This window comes from Lycium ferocissimum, chromosome 12 (genome assembly GCF_029784015.1).
Source record: "Lycium ferocissimum isolate CSIRO_LF1 chromosome 12, AGI_CSIRO_Lferr_CH_V1, whole genome shotgun sequence".
Taxonomy (NCBI): domain Eukaryota; kingdom Viridiplantae; phylum Streptophyta; class Magnoliopsida; order Solanales; family Solanaceae; genus Lycium; species Lycium ferocissimum.
The window spans coordinates 34,486,535-34,506,716 of NC_081353.1; the positions used below are offsets into that span (position 1 = coordinate 34,486,535).

Sequence of the window (20,182 nt, forward strand, 5' to 3'; positions counted from 1 at the left end):
AATTTATTAGTCAAAGTTTACTACTTTGAATCTTCAAAACGGAAAATGTCATACAAATTGAGATAGAGAAACAAATATATTAATCTATTTTATAACAAATAATAGAAAATTATGTTTTTGAAGATAAATTATAATAGAAATTATGTCACATAAAATAGGAACAAAGAGATTTGAAAACGCTGGAAAATTGATAAGCATGTTGATAGTTTTACGGAAAAGAATTAGTTTTTCTACTTTTGGGCACTCCTTGTTTGATTGGCTTTGTCAATTCTCATTGACCATAAATAATAATCAAATTAGAAGACACGCATAAGCAAAAGATTTTTTAAGACTTACTCGTTTAGGAAACATTCCAGAACCTCAACAAACTTTAATTCCTGTGTTCTAAATGATAGAGCCATCTTTTGTTAGCAAATATTGAGGTAATTTTATAGATGGTGACTCAATCTTTATTTTTATTGCATCAAATTACTAAACTACTTTTTTCTTATAAAGTAAAGTTGAGAAATTTTTTATTTAAAAAATTGTTGTAATTTAATAGTTTTAGTACAACAAACTAAAATTAACTGATCTCGTATAATTAAATCTAGAATAAGCATCATATCTCATGCGAAAAAAAGTCAATACTCTACCCTTTTTTGGGGCACTATGTCGAGTAGGCCGAAGTATACATGTCAGATACTCAATCTTGGACCACTACCATTTAAATCGTACTCGTAGTTCGTTGAAATTTATAAGTCTACCCATTTCATAACAAATTTTAGATATGTAGTGTTTAAAATTTTATATGATTAAAGTTTAAGCACATACGAACCGAAATTTAATTATTTTTGTTAGAAGTTCGCATATTTTTGTTTGAAGTTAATGTACATATGGTTAAAGTTCAGTTATTTCCGCCATTGCAAATTTTTTTGATACCATCAGGTCATCTTTACCTATTCTAGCAGGTAACATATCTTATTTATAAAATTTTAACTCTTACTTTTTAAAGAGGCTTACCTATAGTTATCTTTCAAATTAATTGATGGTAGTATAATAAAGATAAACAACTCAAGATAGGGCACATTTTGTTCGCCACCTCACTAGTTGGCTGGTACATTAGCCTTAACGTAACAAATTCGAGAGCAGTATATCTCGTGACACGCATTGCGAACCACTTGACTAATCTTTTCATAGTTCTTCCATTATGATTTGGGAATGGCTAGAACTAATAAGAAGGGTAAATTGCTTTACCCTAATAGCTGATAAAAAATTTCCCTTGCTTTTCTTTTTGTTATGTCCCAAAAAGCGTATCTCTTTTTATATTTGGTATGTTAATAACTCAAACATCCTACGTGGCAATTTAAATTCACAAGATTCAAAGGATATTTTTGACATTATACACATTTTTAATTTAGTACCACAAGATTGAAAAGTCTCGTTATAGTTCTTATACTCTCTCCGTCCCATATTACTTATCCACTTTTTCTTTTACACCCCCTTTAAGAACTCATAAATAAAAATGTATTCTTATTTCTTACTACATTACCCTTATTTCTCTCCAATCAATTGCATTCTAATCAATATTGGTTGCTTAAAAAAATTAATGTTAAGGGCAAAGTAGAAAAAACTTAATTGGTTCTATCTTGATTTTGTGCGTGAACAAATATTTTGGAACGGATATTTATAGTAATGTATACAACTAACATGAGACGGAGAGAGTAATTCGTGTTCAGTTAAATTAAGACACTTAAATTAAAAAGCAGGGAGTAAATTCTATTTCGAAAATGTTGTAGTACGAAAACTGAAGTGGGCCTACACCTCCAGCAAAGTTATCCATTTGTATTTCTCTGCAATAAAAAAGATTGTCTACATTCTTTATTAGTTTATCATCAAAAGATTGACACACTTTTATATTTAGAAACAATTTAACTTTATGAGTTGATTTACAGCCACACAAATATCTAAGGTTTGTTTTGGACGACACATTTTCAAAATGTTCCTTTATTTCTCAAGCTTCCTGCCAAGTCAAACTAAGACGATCTTTTTGGGACGGAGAGAGTATCTAATAAGGGAATAGTACTAGCATAAAGCTATCAAGTACAACATCCACTACAAGAAAAAATTATATTTGGCAACAATTTTTTTTTTGATTGCAAGTTGATTTATTGTTGCAAAGATTTACTTTTGGCAACAAAAAAAAAATTGTTGCATGAACTTTTCCCAATTGATATTGCAACAACGTGCAACAACTTTTTTTTTGTTTTCAAATAATAAATTTTAATCTTAAAATATTGAGTTAACAACAAAATTAAATTCTTTGACAACAAAAAAATCATTTGCCAACAATAAAACTAAGTTGTTTTCAAATATAAATTTTTTTGTTGCGATTTCTATACTTTCTTATAGTGATCTTGAAAGAACAAAAAGTTTGAAACATATTATCTATGGATAAGCAAGTTGATGGTAAATACTCTCTGTCCCTACAATTTATGTAGAGACTTTTTGCATCAAGCAAATTAGGAAAAAAGTGTTAGGGTTTTGCATGAATTTTGATAAATATTTTAATATGTATTTTTCAATCAAATTGATATGGGAAAAGTTGCAACCTATAGTACTTTTCATGTAGTTTTCAAATATATAAATTTTAATCTTAAAATATTGAGTTAATCTAATCGAATTTAATTTCAAAATTTAGTCAAATTGACTCTCAAAAAATGAAATATGCCACATAAATTGGGACAGAGGGAGTATTAACTCCCACTTATAAGGAGTGGTAAGAATTTGTTTTTCAACTTTGGGCTGTCCTCATTTGTCTTCGTCAATTCTCATTGACCTTTTTTTCCATAGATAATTAGATTAAGAGGCATGCATAAGCAAAATATTACAACAACAACAATAATATACTCAGTGTAATATTTAAAGTGGGGTTTGGGAAGGATAGGTACGCAGACTTTACTCCCACTTTGGGAGGTAGAGAGGTTGTTTGAAGATAGAATGAAGAGACTGAGAATAAAGCAATAACAAAGCAGGTTAAATAGGAAAAAGTGTTAGGGTTTTGCCATGATTTTCTTACCATATTTGAGTTTTACTTTTCCCTGAAAGGAAAATATAATTCTCTTCCATATTTGGCTAGTCCTTTTCTTGGAGGGAAAGGTTTTGGACCTCTATAAATTGAAGAATCCTTCTCATATGACATAACACAATAGCATCCACAATGTAGTCGTTTAGAGAGTCTTGTTTATGGGGAGATTATTCTCTCCACAGTTTTATGTCTTTCTTTATATTAGTTTTCGATATGTAGGTCAATTGACCAAACCCTATTAAAATATTATGCCTTTTTAGTATATTTTCATTGTCTTCTGATTTATTGTCGTTTAAAGTTTGCAATTATTAGCTTCCGCATGACGCCCTGTTATTTCGATCCCAACAAAAAGGAAATAATAACTACAACAAAACAATATGCTAAACAAAGAACAAGAGACAGTAAATAATAACAAAAATCGAGGACAAGAAATTATAGGAGAAATACTATGACTCCTAATATAGAAGGATAAGTGACACAACGTTCTACTATCTACTAACCTTCTACCCTAATCCGTGTTCTTCACAACTTTTTATTTAAGGTCATGTCCTCTGTAAGCTGCGTGCATAAGAAAAATATTGTGGAACATTTGTTCCTAAAGAAAACTTCTACAACTTAACCTTTAATTCCAGTATCCAAGATAGTAGACACATCTTCAATTAAAGCAGACATGGAGTAAAAAATTGTACCGAAGCCACTAAACTATTTCTTATAGTAAAAAGGTCACTTAATTTCACGAAATATTTTCATACAATGAAAAGGTCATTCAACTTTGTATGGGTACATTATCGAAAATACAATTTTTGTTTCCTTTTGTGATCTTCTACTTAAGTAAAATTGAGTTTTTTTTTTCTTGTTTTAAAAAGTAGTTTAGTACTTATCATATTTCGTTCTTAAGTAAGGTTAATCATCTTTTCCATTATAAGAGCATCACTCGATCTTGTGTTAAGAGTGTGTGCATATATATCCTGTGTTTGAATTAAGAGAAATGAGTCCAGTATGAATTGACAGGCTTTGTTGAAAGAAAGAAGTTCAGAGCAATAGAAAAATAATTAAAGAGAGACAAACTTAACAAGCTTTACCTGTAATGTCATATTAAAATAACATGAACACCTTAATACCTTTAAAAATCCTTACACAACGATGTGACAGAATATATTCTTTAACAACTCAAACTATAACTACGCCGTTAACAATTATTCCTTGCAACAACTTATTAATATTAAAATCCTCCAACTTGTAATTATTGTTTGAAATCAGGAGCTCTTTTGTCAAGTTTAGCCTAATTAATCACCATAAAGTAACGTGTATATAGCTCACTTGTTTGAATTGATGTATTTTTTAGTAAAATAACATACCTAAATTTTTAAAAACACATGATCGGGATTGTGCCTAAGCTTTTAATTTCTTTTCTTTTTTCCATGTCGTTTGGTTGTGAATATTTTGGATTATAAGTTTATACGAATCTCCTTGTGTCCCACATGCATGTGAATTGCACTTAAGAGTTGTCAGCAATTAATCTGCTCACTAATTTAATAATATGCTCGTGGTAATAAAGATTAGAACTTAATCATAATAACTTGGAAACAGTGTTTCCTGATTGATACTTTCTAGAGAAGTAGGGATTTAAGTACAAAAAGTAGAAAATATGAGTTGTAATCGGTATAAACATATTTTCGGATATGTGTGCAATATTATGGACGTTATTTAAGTTACTTTCATTCTTCATATTTTTATAGAGAAATAAAACTTTTATCATTCATTTATTTAAAAAAATTTGAAGGTCAACAACTTTAATTACGGAATTGAACACATGATTTGTGTAGAAATTGTTGAGCAAGCTTCGAGCGTTGAACTTTACGTGTATTAATTACGCACGATCAGACAATTGAAGCATAAGCCTCACACGTGAATCATAATACGTTTTATAAGCGCCCCGCCTAGGGACGAGCCCTGAGCAAGTCCAAGAAAAAAGCTTTTCATATCATATTTACGACTTATAAAGTTTAAATATTTTTCTAGCTCAAGAAACAAAGTATGAAATTATTCATAAAAAATAAGAAAGCGTTAATCGTTAATACATCTGAAAAGTACAAGTGTGAAACAGATGCAGAAGAGTAATGGAGTAGTAAATATATTTTATTTTAAAAAAGCAACACTGGACGTTTCTACCACGGTAATATAAAAATTGGATAAAGTTCACAAAAGTCGTTCATATTGGAAACATCGCTCTATCTTTTCTATTTCATTTGACCAACAACAGCAATTATTCAGAGAGTCCAATAATTGAGACTTAAACGCGGATTTCTTTTTTTCATTTTTAATTTGATAGATATTTCAAGGGCAAACAGTGTTCTAGAAGTAATAAATAATCTTCTTATTATTATTTGTTTTTTCATTTGTTTAACTAAAGTCATTAGATAGTTAGGATGAGTGAGGCTGAGAAGTCCCGGAGTTCCATCTCTCCTCTTTAAAAATAAAGTCATTACATGACTGAAATTGTGTTATTTTGTCATTAAACTATCCTTAGAAATACCAATTAAATAGATCATAAATCCTGTGATTTACTAAGTAGTAATAAGCAATGAATTTGGGGTAAGAAATTGAACTCCTTTATTGAAAATGATACTGCATAAATAATAAAAAAAATATTATATTATTAAATCACTTAATATAAGAGATGTAGGTATTCAAATTCCTTTTTTTTTTTAATCCTTCTTATTAAAATTACTGGCTCCATCATATACAAGCAATACACATGAAGGAGACAACTTCTCAAAATAGCGATGGGCTTGCTAACATTAGAATCAAAGGTCTATTATTATCCCTTTAAAGCAAGGAATTGACCGTGTATAAGAAATTTCAATTATAAATCACAATTTGATTCTTTTGACCATCAAAATTCAAGACCTTATCTATTCGATAAATTAACACTCATTTGGTCTCATTTTAATAGTCATGTTTGTATTTTGCATGCCCCTTAAAAAAATATTAACTAAACAAATAATTTGACTAAATTATCTGAATTTATTCTTCGACCTCATTTAATGTTATTCTTCCTTGCACAACTTTATTCTCTTTCCACATTTACTATAGTTAGAATAAAAGTGAAAAATAGTTATGTTATCTTGATTTAATGACTGTTATAAAATAATAAAGCAAGCAAGAAGAATATTGTGGAGAAAGAGAAAAGAGAGGAGAATTCTTTTATTTCTCTTGTTAGGGATTGATTTACAATGAAGGAGAACCTCTATATTTATAGGGGAAAAGTGACTTGATCCCAAAGTCACTAACCCTAATATTTCTCCTAAAGATAGACATCCATAATTAAATAATATTTATAACACTCCCCCTTGGATGTCTATTTGGTAGATAATGTGCCTCGTTAAAACCTTACTAGAAAAAACCCAGTGGGAAAAATTCTAGTGAAGGGAAAAGAGTACACATTTCTAATAATACGCCATTTGGTTGCCTCATTAAAAACCTTACAAGGAAAAACCCAGTGGGACAAAAACCTTGAAAGGGAAAAAGAGTACAACGCGTATTAACTCCCCCGATGAGAACTTCAATCCAAAAACTTGAATCTTCACATCTCAATCTTGAGCACCATCTTCTCGAAAGTTTCAGTTGGTAGAGACTTGGTGAATAAATCAGTCATATTATCGCTCGAGCAAATCTCTTGCACGTTGATATCACCATTCTTCTGGAGCTCGTGTGTGAGGAACAACTTTGGTGAAACTTGCCTTGTGCTTTTATGAATCCTCTCTTTAGTTGGGCTATGTATCTTTAACGCATCTTCAGTCTTTGGATAGAGTTGTTGCATTGGTATATAATATTATTGAAATCACTCCAAGTGCATTTCTGACTTGCTTTATAAACAGATGTTACCTTTATATGATTTGACTGTCATGTAAAACAACATCGTATGACTATAATCCCTCATAGTCATAGCAAAATATATAAATGCATTAATTGCATAAAGATATGGCACTTCAGACAAAAAATTCTGCAAGTTTCTCATTTCAACTTCTTTCAACAGATAATAAATTGCTTTTGAGAACTCTTCAAGAGTTTCAATAATATTCAAGTAATCAACTTGCACCAATAATATGACAGATTTTGATTTTCACAAAGTCATAAGGATAAATAGAGTCATTTGTGCCCTTAGTCAGTAAATATTCATTAAGGTGATAAAATCGCGTTCACCTTGCTTCACTTAATTCATATGAGAATTATGAACAAATTTCTACAACTTGTATATGCTTCAGGCATTTAAAATTCTTCAGGAATTTTCATATAATTTTGTCAAGTAATTCACATAGGTTGTGACAACATCTATTTCTATTTAAATATGTGACATCTTCTGGTGTATGAACAACATGTCCAATAAGCTTTACACTTACCAAGATGCGTCATTTCACTTGATAATAATTTCTACGTTAGCATGCTTTAATAGACGTAGAATTTAGATCCTCACAATCTTTTACAATATTGCGCTATATTGTACCAAAGATATCGTCGACGATATATCATTTGTATCGGTTCGCAATGTGACATAACTTATTGAGATCTCATCACTTTCATTATTTTAGGTACCTAAACCTCTCATAAGGTTTCATGAAGTGTTATGTCGTATGCTCTTCAAGAGCACATTGCCTCCTTATAATGATCATTGATCATTTGCTCCTCTTTCTTTTCAATGATTATTGCATTTGGAACCGATTAGTCTACCACGCTTCATGCATGCTATAGACTCTGTCCTTCAGGGACATGAATTTAATAGGAGCATTTTGCGGTGAAATTAAAAATTAATTTTGGGTCAGCAAATGCTTCTAGCATTTGAGTTGAATTATCTTTGGAATGAGGATCATACTAATGATAATTCATAACATATTCCTGAGCTGCTTATTCTCTCCCCCATATGTTAGAAAAACTAACATATATCCCATCTTCTTTAGGGGAATCCATCTTTGTGCATCATGGTAGATTAATTAATCATATATCACACATAAAAAACTGTTAGATGGAAATATCTGGTTCCTAACCCTGAACCAATTGTGAAGGAAGAATTATCGTAATTTATTGGTTTGAAGCATACAAATGATGTTATATACTATATATCATATCTCAGACCAGCACATGAAGCTTTGTTCTCATAAGCAATGGTTTAGCCATTTATCGGAGGCATTCAACGCCAAACCAGCTTGGTATAAACTAGCATTAACAAGATGAATTATCTTAATTACATAATCTAAAAATTGTGCTCTCAACTCAATTATTTTGAGCAAGTAACTTTGCATATGTCAAACTGCGGGTTGACAATAAACGCACATGTGACCGTCTTATCGATGCATCTATTTAAGACATCACATAACAAGTGAACGGGCCCATATTCACCTTTTATATTTTTCCAGAATTTAGGGAATTCAATCCCAACATTAGCCAGTATAATCAACTTATCATGAGAACAAGCAACAAAAATAAATTCTTGAAGAATCTTCTAGTTCTTCAATATATGTCAAATACTCAATTTGCACATCATATTTGAATCGGGATGGCCAAACCGCTCATGCCGACTAATAAAATTATTTATACTAGTAAACTTCAAGTTTACCATGCCATGTGCTATTTGTTTTAGTAAACTTCTGGTTTACTATGACATGATTTTTTTTTTTTTTTTTTTTTTTTTTTTTGTATCAATAAACTTCTGGTTTACTGTGACATGTGATTTCATCATGCTTATATTTGTGTAGTACAATTTGGAGAATAAAGAGGGTAACCTTTCACATACATATTTCTTACCCACTATGATTTTGAAGATATTTAATCCTCCAATCATTTATAACTTCAATATGATAGCCATTTACTTTAGTAAACTTCGGGTTTACTACAACTTGTGTTTCGATCATAACAACTTCGTATATTACAATCTAGAACGAATGACATAATAGTATATAAGCTCTTCAGGAGCCTTTAATTTATTCTCCATAATCACATATTGTTTGGACACTACTAGTGTCATGATCTTCTAGATAAATAGTTAGCTCTTTTGGAGCTCTTAATTGATTTTGTTCTATCAAATATTTCTTAGATACTTCTGGTATCATGAAAAAAAAATATTGCTGGTGTCATGAAATGAATAATATCAAATGAACATTTAAAAAATTCATAAATAACCAAAGTAAACATTAAGTTATATAGTCTTTAATAATTCTTCATGATAAATATCTCCTTCGGGGAGAATATCCCATTAATATCGAATATTTTGTATCAAATAATTTATCTTTCTTTAAACAATTGCCATATGAGTACTATACCCTTATTACTTTACTTTAATTACAAAAAACAAATATATTAATGTGGTAAAGCAAGTAGAAAGATACATAAAATAAGTATTAGACAATGGCATTCATACGAATCAAAATAACATTTATATCCTTTGTTATTTTATCTTTTCGAGATGTGTTGTAAGATTATTTTTCATTGTTGTTTAAAACTTGATCAATTTAAATGAGCTTTGTACACAACTTTTAGCGTCTCATTATTTTACTGAATGACGGAACAATGTAAAATATTGGTGAAAAGCATAATTGACTTCTAATCATAATAGAAATTATTATAATGTTACACCATAGTCGTTGTACAATTTTGAATAATTCTTATATATAGAAGGTTGATGATTATTTATGAAACAATCTTCTTAATTGCCTCTATCCATAGTAATAAAATAATGCACAAGCATATTATATCTATCAATAAGAACTTATAACTAGAAAAAGAAAAAGCATTAATTTACACTCAAAGTAAAGGTCTACAACTTTGTGATTAGATTTTTTTTGAAAGTCTTATAAGTCTGATAAATTCATAGTAGCCTTAATCCTCTTTTCTTGAATAATAGATTAGACAAACTTCAGGAAGAGGTCACTAATAAAGATCCCAAACAATCATTTCATATTTTCAAAATTTGAAATATTAATTTCATACTTACAAGATAAATGAGAGAACGATGATTTATTATCACTAATTTAGCACTTTAAAAAACAAAGCTTCGAAATCTAGACTTGAAGCAAATTCAAAAATGGTCAATATAATATTGTTGTATGAAATTTTAATTACTTTCACTTCAAATCATTTTTTTTTTTCTAAATAAAACTAATAAACATAACATGTGATTTCTTGATTAATTGCCAATATTTAAGTAGACAAGTCCAAAATACACAAAACGTTTACACATTAATTCAAATGGTTAAAAAAATATGAAATTACAAAGTCTTATCATCGGATAGTAAAATATTAAGTAACTAGGTCTCATAAAAAGAAAGAGATTCCGGACATAATAAACAAGAACAAACTTTTCGAGTAAATATATTTTAAGTTTACCTGTTTGAGAGTAAATTAAAGCTTACTTTTGCGGAGTAATTTCAAAGTTTACTATTTCGGAAATAAATTTCAAAGTTACTACTTCAAGAGTAAATTTTCAAATTTTACTACTTTGGGAGTAAAGCATAGAATATTTAGAATATTTTTTTTTCAATTATTCTACCTCTTAGGAGGTGACTCGTGATATCTTCACAACCAAGTGCACGTCCGTATTTATAATCTTTACTAAATATCATCACATTCACTTCAAGGAATGGATTTGTATTTGTAATATTTATCAAAAGTTCTCATTCTTCAGGAATGGAACATAATCATTTGAACGTGCGTTAATCACATCAAATTATGATCGCTTACAAACTCTTCTAAAATGTTGCTACTTCAGGAGCAAAGCGAGGCATACATATAGTGTAGAGAATTCTTCTCTAACATATCTTCCTTTATAATCACAACAAGTATATGAAAATATTTTCACTTTTGGTGGTTATAGACCGAAATGAATTTACTAATAACGAAATTTAAGAAATATTATCACTTACGGTGATCATATATTTCTCAAACTCTTATTCTTTGCCATTAAGAGATATGAATTAATATCATAATCCCTCTTAAAATATTGTTCTTCGGGAACAACTTGGTCAATTAACCTGGCCAAGTGTAAATATATCTAATTCATACAAGCTTTAAGAAAATTTCTTGAATCATCATTGGTGGACAAATACGTTTGGCAATAGAATTATGGGTAAGATTATAATCATGGAAAGCCATAGTTACCAACATGTAACAATATTTATGTGCATATAGTCATGGCTAATTAATTAATATATAAGAAATCACTTACCTTGGTGTCATATGTGGATTTGAGATAAACCAGACAACTTAATATTATAGAAAACAAATTTAACGAGCCATAAAATATTGTTAAGCAAAATGGATAACGTGTTATAAAATAAAAAATAGAAGAAAATATTGTAGAGAAAGAGAGAAGAGAGAGACATATCTTTTATTTCTCTTGTTAGGGGTGTTAACAATGAAGAGAACATCTCTATTTATAGGGGAAAATTAACATCAAAGTCACAAACCCTAAAGTTTCTAAAGATAGACATCCATAATTAAATAATATTTATAACACAAACATTATTTTCTAAAAAAACTTGGACAAACAAGTATGTAATCTCTTGTTTACAGTTCTTTTTTTTTCAACTTTTTAACTGAATACAAACATCTTGGGGTGACTGAATAATATTCAAAACTAAGATGCACGTCCGTATTGACAAATTATTAAATATTGTCATCTTCCCAAAAAATTGCATACGTTATTTAATAAAAATCGAAAAATTTTTATCCTTCAAATGAAATTTTGCCCTTTAACAATCCACTTTGCCTAAAAGACGCTTTATATTATGATGTGAAAATATATGATCGTTTACAGAAACATCATTTGTTTTGGGGCAATTTGCACGATTACCCTTCAAACGGACTTGTCTTTAACTTTGCACCTCATATAGTGTAGAGTCTTTAATTTTTGTCCTTCTTAAAATGGTGGCCGAAAAATACCCAGTTGTAGCTCGAAACAACCATATGAAAATAATTATAATTTTGCAAGGCATAGGTTTCTATGAACCTATGCCTACTTGGGCGAAGTTACATAGAATCTATGCCGGAGACGGCAGACTTTGCCTTGTAAGGACTTTTAGTATTGCCGCCTTGCCTTGCGATTTATTTTTTTTACTGAGCGGGGGTTCAAACCAGAACCTTATTTTCTTTGCGCGGGCAAAAATTAAAAGAGATATGGGACGAAAATTACCTTATAATAAGGACCATCTACGCAAAAAGATGTTTGTTATGAGAGGCTAAAATTAAACGGACAATTTGCAGGATTGTCCTTCGCTGGGGGTGGTCTTTAATTTTTGTCCCTCAAAAGTGCTTTAATTTTTGCCCATTATTATTTTAAACGATTTGGGCCTTAAAGGCAAAATTTACATGGCTCAGAATTTGCAAATTTCTTGAATCATCATCGGGGTATTGTTACACCCGTATCTAAGAACTAAAGTTAGACTCATATCATTAGAGTTTTAGTGGAAAAATTGAAGGTTTGAACGTTTTGCGAAAATGGTTGATAGGCCCACTTCGGGAAGTGATAACTCTTTGATTAGTTGGGAATTTGGGAAAGTACCCTAATGAAATTGTAGTACATAAAAATAGATTTCTAACGATATGGACCAACAATTAGATTAATGAGAATGATCATCTCAATATGGCTAATAGTAAGGCGTTTAAAAGTCTATAGAATCGGCTAAGTTTTTGAGATAAACGTGAAAATCCCTTGGGAATTTGAGGAAACTTAAAACATGAAAGTTGTAGCCCTTTGAAATAGATTTCCAACGGTATATTATGGGCCTTGAACAGAGCTATGTACAAGAAGTTATGCCTATTTTACCGTGCGCAAAACCGACACAACGCTTCTCGTTATAAAATAATAAAATTCGCGGGCCGAGAACATGAATATTTGAAGAATGTTGCGCGATTCACCCGCAGAGGACCCATGTGAAACGGGTCGATTTTGGGTCAAAAGTTGGATTTCGCATTTTAAGTTATATTTAACCTTGGAGTTTATTTTCCTAACAACCCTAGTGGAGAAAAATTAAAGTCGGGGGAACAAAAGCCTCGAGAACCCTCCAAGGTAAGTTTTATCATGATTCTAGATTGAATTCAAGTATAATTTCTTTTAAATAAATTTAATCCAAGTTGTGATTGGAACATTATTGTTGGATGTGGAAAACTAGGACAAATTCAAGAGGATTGAACGTAAAAAAGGTAATCCTGTTTACAGTTTTATCATCCATAATAGTGAATTGATGAGTTCTTGGGAGAATAGTAAATGGGTTTAGTAAGAGAATACAAACTATAGTAGGGTTTTGGATTGTTGACTTGAGATTGTTATAATCATATGGGTGATGGAGAATGATGTTAATTACACCTAATTGAGATTGTAGAATCACTAGAAGTAATAGAATGGGGATTGGGTGAATGAAAACACCATTAATGAAGGTTGTGGAGCTAATAGTTTGATAAAATGCTTAGATGACCAAAGCGTGAATATTATTGCTAATATAGAATCCCTTTGACTTGTATTGATATAGATCAAAGTTGAAATTGACGAACATTGTATTCGCTCAAATGGATTAAGGTATGTGAGACTAACTATCTACGTTAGGAATGTCCAATTCTCCCTACGCCTCATTCTTCATACTTGTCGGTAATTTGACTCGAGAATATAGTTTAGCCCTAGTTTCATGATATGATATAAAGCGCATTATCTTCTAGGGTTGCGATTCTGAGAACATCGTTCATGGTTGTCAATTTGAATATCATGAACCCGTAATCTTTATAGACTTATGTATTGTTTGAGTCTCGGTCTAGAAATTCGGTATGCTTTAAACGATCGGTGTTTTGTCCTTCGCTTATGTCTAATTCGGTTCGACATTGTTCATTGTTATTATGGTCTCGAAATCCTTATTAATTAACCAAAATTATACATAATTTTGCCCAAGGCATAGGTTTGTGTATACGTATATGCCTACTTGGGCGAAGTTAGCGTGCATTTATTATTGGGCGAGCCCCGCATATACAAACACGGATAATTTGATGATTGTAAGGGCTTCCATATCTCCGCCTTGCTATTGCGATTTTTTTTTATCGAGCGGGGGTTCGTTTCGGTATTTTATTGCTTGGGTTTACATTTCGGCAATTCAAATGTCTTGATGTTTTTATTGTGCAGGGGCAAAAATCTCGCGATGCGGCAACGATATTCGAGGTTGACGAAACTCGGCTCTTTAAATACACGTATCCCCAAAAGAGCCCAAATTCCTTCGGGGCATTGTCGGCTATCTATTTCGGTTCAAAAAGATGTTTGTATTCTTAGAGGCTAAAATTAAACGGGACAATTTGTATATTTATTATGTTAGCCTTGTTGGCGGTCTATTCGATTGTTTTGGTTTCCCATGTTGGCTACGTTCGGAATATTTCGGATTTGTCAAAGTATTTGCCGCATTATGATTTCGGTCGGACCTTTAGTATATCGGCATGTGTTTTGTTGTTTCCAAAGGTTATGTTTTGCGTGTTGATTAGAATTCGCTCGGTCACGTAATTTCGGGCGCGGGGCGGGGTGTTACGTCCGAGCCTGGTTCGGGCGTGACAATTATGCCCATGCAAATTCTCCCTTAAGGCAGAATTTTGCAAATCTGCTCATGAGGCAGAATTTGGGCCTTGAGGACAAATTAAAGACCACCAATTTGAAGGGCAAAAATTAAAGACCACCCCAAATAAAGGACAATCCGCGCAAAAAAAGAAATTAAAGATCAGCACAAACTAGGGAATTAGGGCCAATGACCCGTTGAGTATCAATATGTTGGGTCAAGATCAAACTGCCAGGCTATAAATGGACTCTCTTTTAACTCGGTGGGCTGGGCTAAAGATTTCAATCATAAGTGGGCAATTTGCATGATTGTCCTTTTGGGGATGGTCTTTAATTTTTGTCCCTCAAATTGCTCGTCTTTAATTTTTTCTCTTTGCCTAAAATAACCCGAGGTTCTGGGTTCGAACCCCCACTTAGTCATAAAAATAAAATAAAAAATCGCAAGGCAAGGCTTCGCTAAAAGTCTGCCTTATGCGGCAGACTTTGCCTTAAGGCATAACTAAAAGTTTGCCGGATACAGCAGACTTTGCCTTATGCGGCAGACTTTTAGTTATGCCTTAAGGAAAAGCCTGCCCTATGTTGTAAACTTTGCCTTAAGGCATAACTAAAAGTCTGCCGGATACGACAAACTTTGCCTTATAAGGCAGACTTTAGTTATGCCTTAAGACAAACTCTGCCGCATAAGATAGACTTTTTGCAAAGCCTTGCCTTGCGATTTTTTTTTTTTCAACTGAGCGGGGGTTCGAACCCAGAACCTCAGGATATTTTCGACTACCTTTTTAAGAGAAGGGAAAAAAAAAATGAAAGACCAGCAATTTGAGGGGTAAAAATTAAAGACCAGTGCCTTTGAAGGATGATCCGCGCAAAAATTGATCATAAATCTCTAACAAGAAGAAATTGCACGTTTATCTCTTCAAAAGGAATGGTCTATTTGTTGAGCAATTAGCACGATTTCCCTTATTCGGGGGTGGTCTTTAATTTTTGCCCTTCACTAAAAATTTCTTGGTTCCGGGTTCAAACCTTGCTCAGTCAAAAATTTTAAAAAATTCTCAAGGTAGAGTTTGGATTTGCAAGACAGAGTTCTGTTACCTTTAGGTAGAGTACTCAAACCTTGTCAGGTAGAGTTTGAGTGCAAACTCTACTTAAGGCTGAGTTTTACCCTTATGCTTGAAGTCAAAACCTGTAGAGTTTTGCATTAAGGCAATTTTTTTTTAGCTCAGTTGGAATTTGCAAAACTTTGCCTTAAGGCCTAATTTTTGCCCGAATAGGCCTAATTTTGCTATGAAACTTTGCCTAGCGATTTTTTTTTGACTGAGCCGGGGGTCGAACCCAAAACCTCATGGTATTAGGCGAAGTTCAAAAATTAAAGACCAACAATTTAAGGGACAAAAATTAAAGACTATTGCCTTTGAAGGGCAATCCGCACAAAAAAAAAACCTATTTGTCTTTAAAATGGGTTGATCTTTAATTTTTGCCCTTCAAAATCGAGCTTATGCCTAGTGGTGCACAAATTCTTCAAGGCCGGTGCCGACATAACTTTTGAGATATTATGATGAAAATATAAACTTATGCCGCATGAAAAAGTTATTTGCTCTGAGGGGCAAAAATTAAAACAAGCACAAAAGAGGGAAAAAGTGCAAATGGCCCACACCTTGGCATAAATAGGTGTATCATTGGAGTTGGGTTTTGAAGAAGCAGCCAACCAGCAAGGAATTTGTGTTAATAGAAGTATTGCAAGAGAAGTGTATATTAATCTAATATTGGGTAATGTACAAAAATCTGAAATAAATTTAATCCAATACTGGGTAACGTACAAAAATCTGAAATAAATTTGCAGTCACATTTTCCCAAAGGAATATTTCTTCTACTACGTACATATATATCACACGGTGAGTACACAAGAATCAAGGCTAGACACTTGGATGTATTTTACTAATAACAGAAAATAGATTATATAAGTACGCTTTCACGAGTTGTTGATCGGGACGCCTTTTGAATGTTCACTTGGTTAGGACGACAATAACCCGAATTTTCATATTGTCCTCCCCACCTGTTAGTTATCAGATCAAATGTAAGATTAAAGTTTAATTAACAATTTTCTTCAATAATGAAACTTTTATTTTTTGCTAAAGTGCAATTGGTATAGGAATTCATTCGGACCTGCATCCTTCTTCTTTTATAGGAATTTGAAATTCTAAGTCATGTTCTTCAAATGGCTTGAAGATCAAGTCGAGCTGCTCGTCGTGCACTTTGTAAAGAGTTGAAGGGTTCCACTAGAAAAGGAGTGAACCGTTTTATCAGTACTATTTTAATAAACATATTAAACGTTTATTATCGTTATTCAATACTGACAAACATTATGTGTTTAATACTTGAAGGAGGAAGGGAGTATACCTTTGGAGACTTATCCTTGTCAATTATGCAAGCCCTTATGCCCTTTATAAACAATTCAATGAACTCTCTTTAGATTTAAGTGTACTTCTGCATATAAAATACTTAAGAATACATTTGCTTAATAAGATTTGAAAATTTTACCTCATAGAAATCACTAGATATTATGGTTCGTAGTATGTTGATCGAAATCCGAAATTCTCTCCTTAAGCATTCAGATAGGGTTTGTGTCCTTCCTTCTCGTATCTGGAAAATTAGTTTTGGAAAAATGTAAGATTCTTTCTCGTTTCTCTTCCTCTTGGGCTAATTTGGTCAAGAAGTTTGACTTCCAAAACTAGTATTCCAAATATTGTATATGTTAACTTTTTAACAATTTATATTTTACTGTATTTGGCTATACCGTCTTTAACACCTAATTCATTCATAAATTTGATTATAAACATATGGACACATTTGGTGATAATATATAGAGTACCTAGTGGTTGGTAAAATTCTTTAGCTAGTTTAATATGCATAATAAAGGACTAATTACCGATCTCAATGTTATTTTCAATCCTGTTGGAGATGCTTTCTTTAGGCTTTTAAGCACTGGCATAATCCAAGCATTTCCTCTTTTGCTTGCCTCGGCTTCCTGAAAAGTTAAGCAGAGGAGAAGTTATGCTATATAATTATATGCATGAACCATTCTTATAAATCATCATTTGTCTAGCCTAATGTTACTAATTTCAATTCATGTGACAACATTTAATTAGAGATAGAATTTTAAAAGTTAATGTAATTACTTTTTATTTATATATTAAAAATGGTGGAAGAAAATACTTAAAATTGTGTTCGAGAGAAAAAAAAAAAGTTATAGTAATTTAAATTAATAACTTAAACGAATTTATAATTTTTGATTTTTTTTAACGTAGTGATCCTATGAAAAAATATTAGTTTTTGCTTAGTATGCATCCGATATTTTGAAACATTACAAAATTTTAAGAGTACCATACAAATAAATTAGAGGAAATTAGGAGTAGCTCTTTTTTTTTTTTTTTTTTTCCCAGTAATTAGGAGTATACGTACCTCTTTAATTAATTCTTACAAGTGACTCCACTATCTCCTCCACCGAATCCTTGGAGAAACACTTGTCGATTATGGACAACCTGCACATGAATCAGAAAGATAAAATGTCACTCATAATATCGACTCAAAGCAAAAGTTCAAAATAATGATTTATAAAATACATTACTTGTTCAAGATACTTCTTTCATCAATATGAACATTTGTGGAAAATTCATTGATGGCAGATCTAATAGCATCCTCTTCACCACTTTTTATGCTAAGCAAGCGTCTCTCTAGCTGGAATAATTTCTGACATTTGAAGAAAGTGTATAATATGTAAAAATCACTGCTAAACTATGATAATGCTCTTTATAATTAACATTGTGAATTACTTGCTTATCATGTTATTAGGGGTATATGGTGTAATTTTTGAAATAAAAGGAAAAGCTTAGAGAAATTGTTGAAGCTTGGACCCACCTGAGAAGGAACAAAATGAGTGGCAAGTCCAGCGACAACCACTTCTTTACCCTTTAGTTTTGCTCCTGTTAAGCCCAAGTATTCCCCTACATACGTACATGTAATTAGCAATATAATTAACCAGGTCTTTTTCAATCACTTTTTGGAGAGGTTAGGTTACACAAAGTCACAAACCTCTTGTACATGTATTATATTTTCGGTTATTAATACACGAGGTTGGAATCAAGTCTAACCCGCACTTTCAAGGTGGATTTTGATTTTAAAAAAACTCAACTAGTAGAAAAATTAATTACATTTTCTTTCATAAGCACTTACCAAGTCGGCCTGGAAGGCGCGAAAGCAAGTATGAGAAGCCGCAATCTGGGTGGAACCCTAGACTTGCTTCAGGAGTGGAACAAAACTGCAATGTTCGATTAAAAAAAAAGGTAGACTTGAAACAATACTTAAGTTCTATGTACCGATGCTATAAGAAAACTATTTATACAATCAAGTTATTTTTAAGGTAATTATAGATAAATTTCTTTTTGATAAGCATTAATTGATACTAACCGATTTCTCTGTGACGACAGAAAACTTCATTGGAACCATCAAGGATGCACCTCCACCAACTGACATCCCGTGGACAAGAGCAATATGTGGTTTATTGTAGGTATGAATGTGGTAGCAAAGCCAGTACATTCTATAAGCAGCTTCAAGACAAGAATCCCCTTAAAAGAATACACATGTACTCGTGAGTTTAAGTGAAGATGTAATAATTATTCAACAGTTCTTTTTTTTTTTTTCTTAACAAAAGAAAAAAAAAACAAGAAAAAAAAAAAAACTAGTTACTTGTGTCTCGGGCATCATAGAACATTTTCAAGTCCCCACCAGCAGAGAATGTACGGCCAGCCCCCTATACGAGAATTTCAAGAAATGGATTAAACTTGTCAATTAAGGGAACTAAGCAAATAACTAACACATATACTAATTACCTTGATGATTACAAATTCCGCGTTATCATCTTTCTCATATTTCTCGAATTTCTGCCCTAGCATTAATGCCTAAGAAAGGAAATTTTGTAATTAAGTGAACATGCAATAGCCATTTAAACTCTATATGTATTCTTCACTTGAATAAGTAATTGTAGCTGCTATATACCTCTTTGCCTGATATATAATTTAAATGGTTAGGCCGATTTAAGGTGAGCACTCTAGCACGGCCAATTTCCTCAGAAATAACAACCTGATGAGAACCAAAAATTAAGCTACATTTTATTAGACATGAGAGATATATCGGAAGAATATTTCTGATAGAATTAGAAGTTTTCGTGACATTGAATTAAACTTGAAATTACCTCTCTACTTTGTTTCAATACTTGTTGAGGCATTGGAAACACTGTGGTGCTACTGGGAATAGATGTTATGGCCATAGCCACTAAATGGAACTGGAGAGAAAATGAACACTAGAAGTTAATTATTAACAATTCTGAAAAAAACCATCTATGTATAACGGGTAATTGGATGATTACACTTACCAGATTAAGTGATTAACCGACGATTTCAAAATTGATTTCTAAAACAACGAAATGAAAGTTGAAACACACTGATAATAGAAAATATGTGCAATCTAGAAGATATGAAATGAGTTGTTTC

At 31.8% G+C, this 20,182-nt stretch overlaps 1 protein-coding gene across 1 annotated transcript; it reads right to left on the reverse strand.

The window, feature by feature from the left end:
- Positions 1–16,589: 16,589 nt before the first annotated feature.
- Positions 16,590–19,959, reverse strand: LOC132039239 (3-hydroxyisobutyryl-CoA hydrolase-like protein 5). The gene is made up of 14 exons (XM_059429770.1): positions 19,885–19,959; positions 19,689–19,772; positions 19,523–19,591; positions 19,380–19,443; positions 19,101–19,258; positions 18,867–18,951; positions 18,552–18,637; positions 18,262–18,383; positions 18,115–18,175; positions 17,563–17,661; positions 17,175–17,276; positions 17,034–17,075; positions 16,800–16,912; positions 16,590–16,689 (listed from the first exon to the last, which is right to left on the reverse strand). The coding sequence occupies exons 1-14, from the start codon at positions 19,957–19,959 to the stop codon at positions 16,590–16,592; spliced, it is 1,260 nt and encodes a 419-aa protein (XP_059285753.1).
- Between the last annotated feature and the right edge of the window lie 223 nt (positions 19,960–20,182).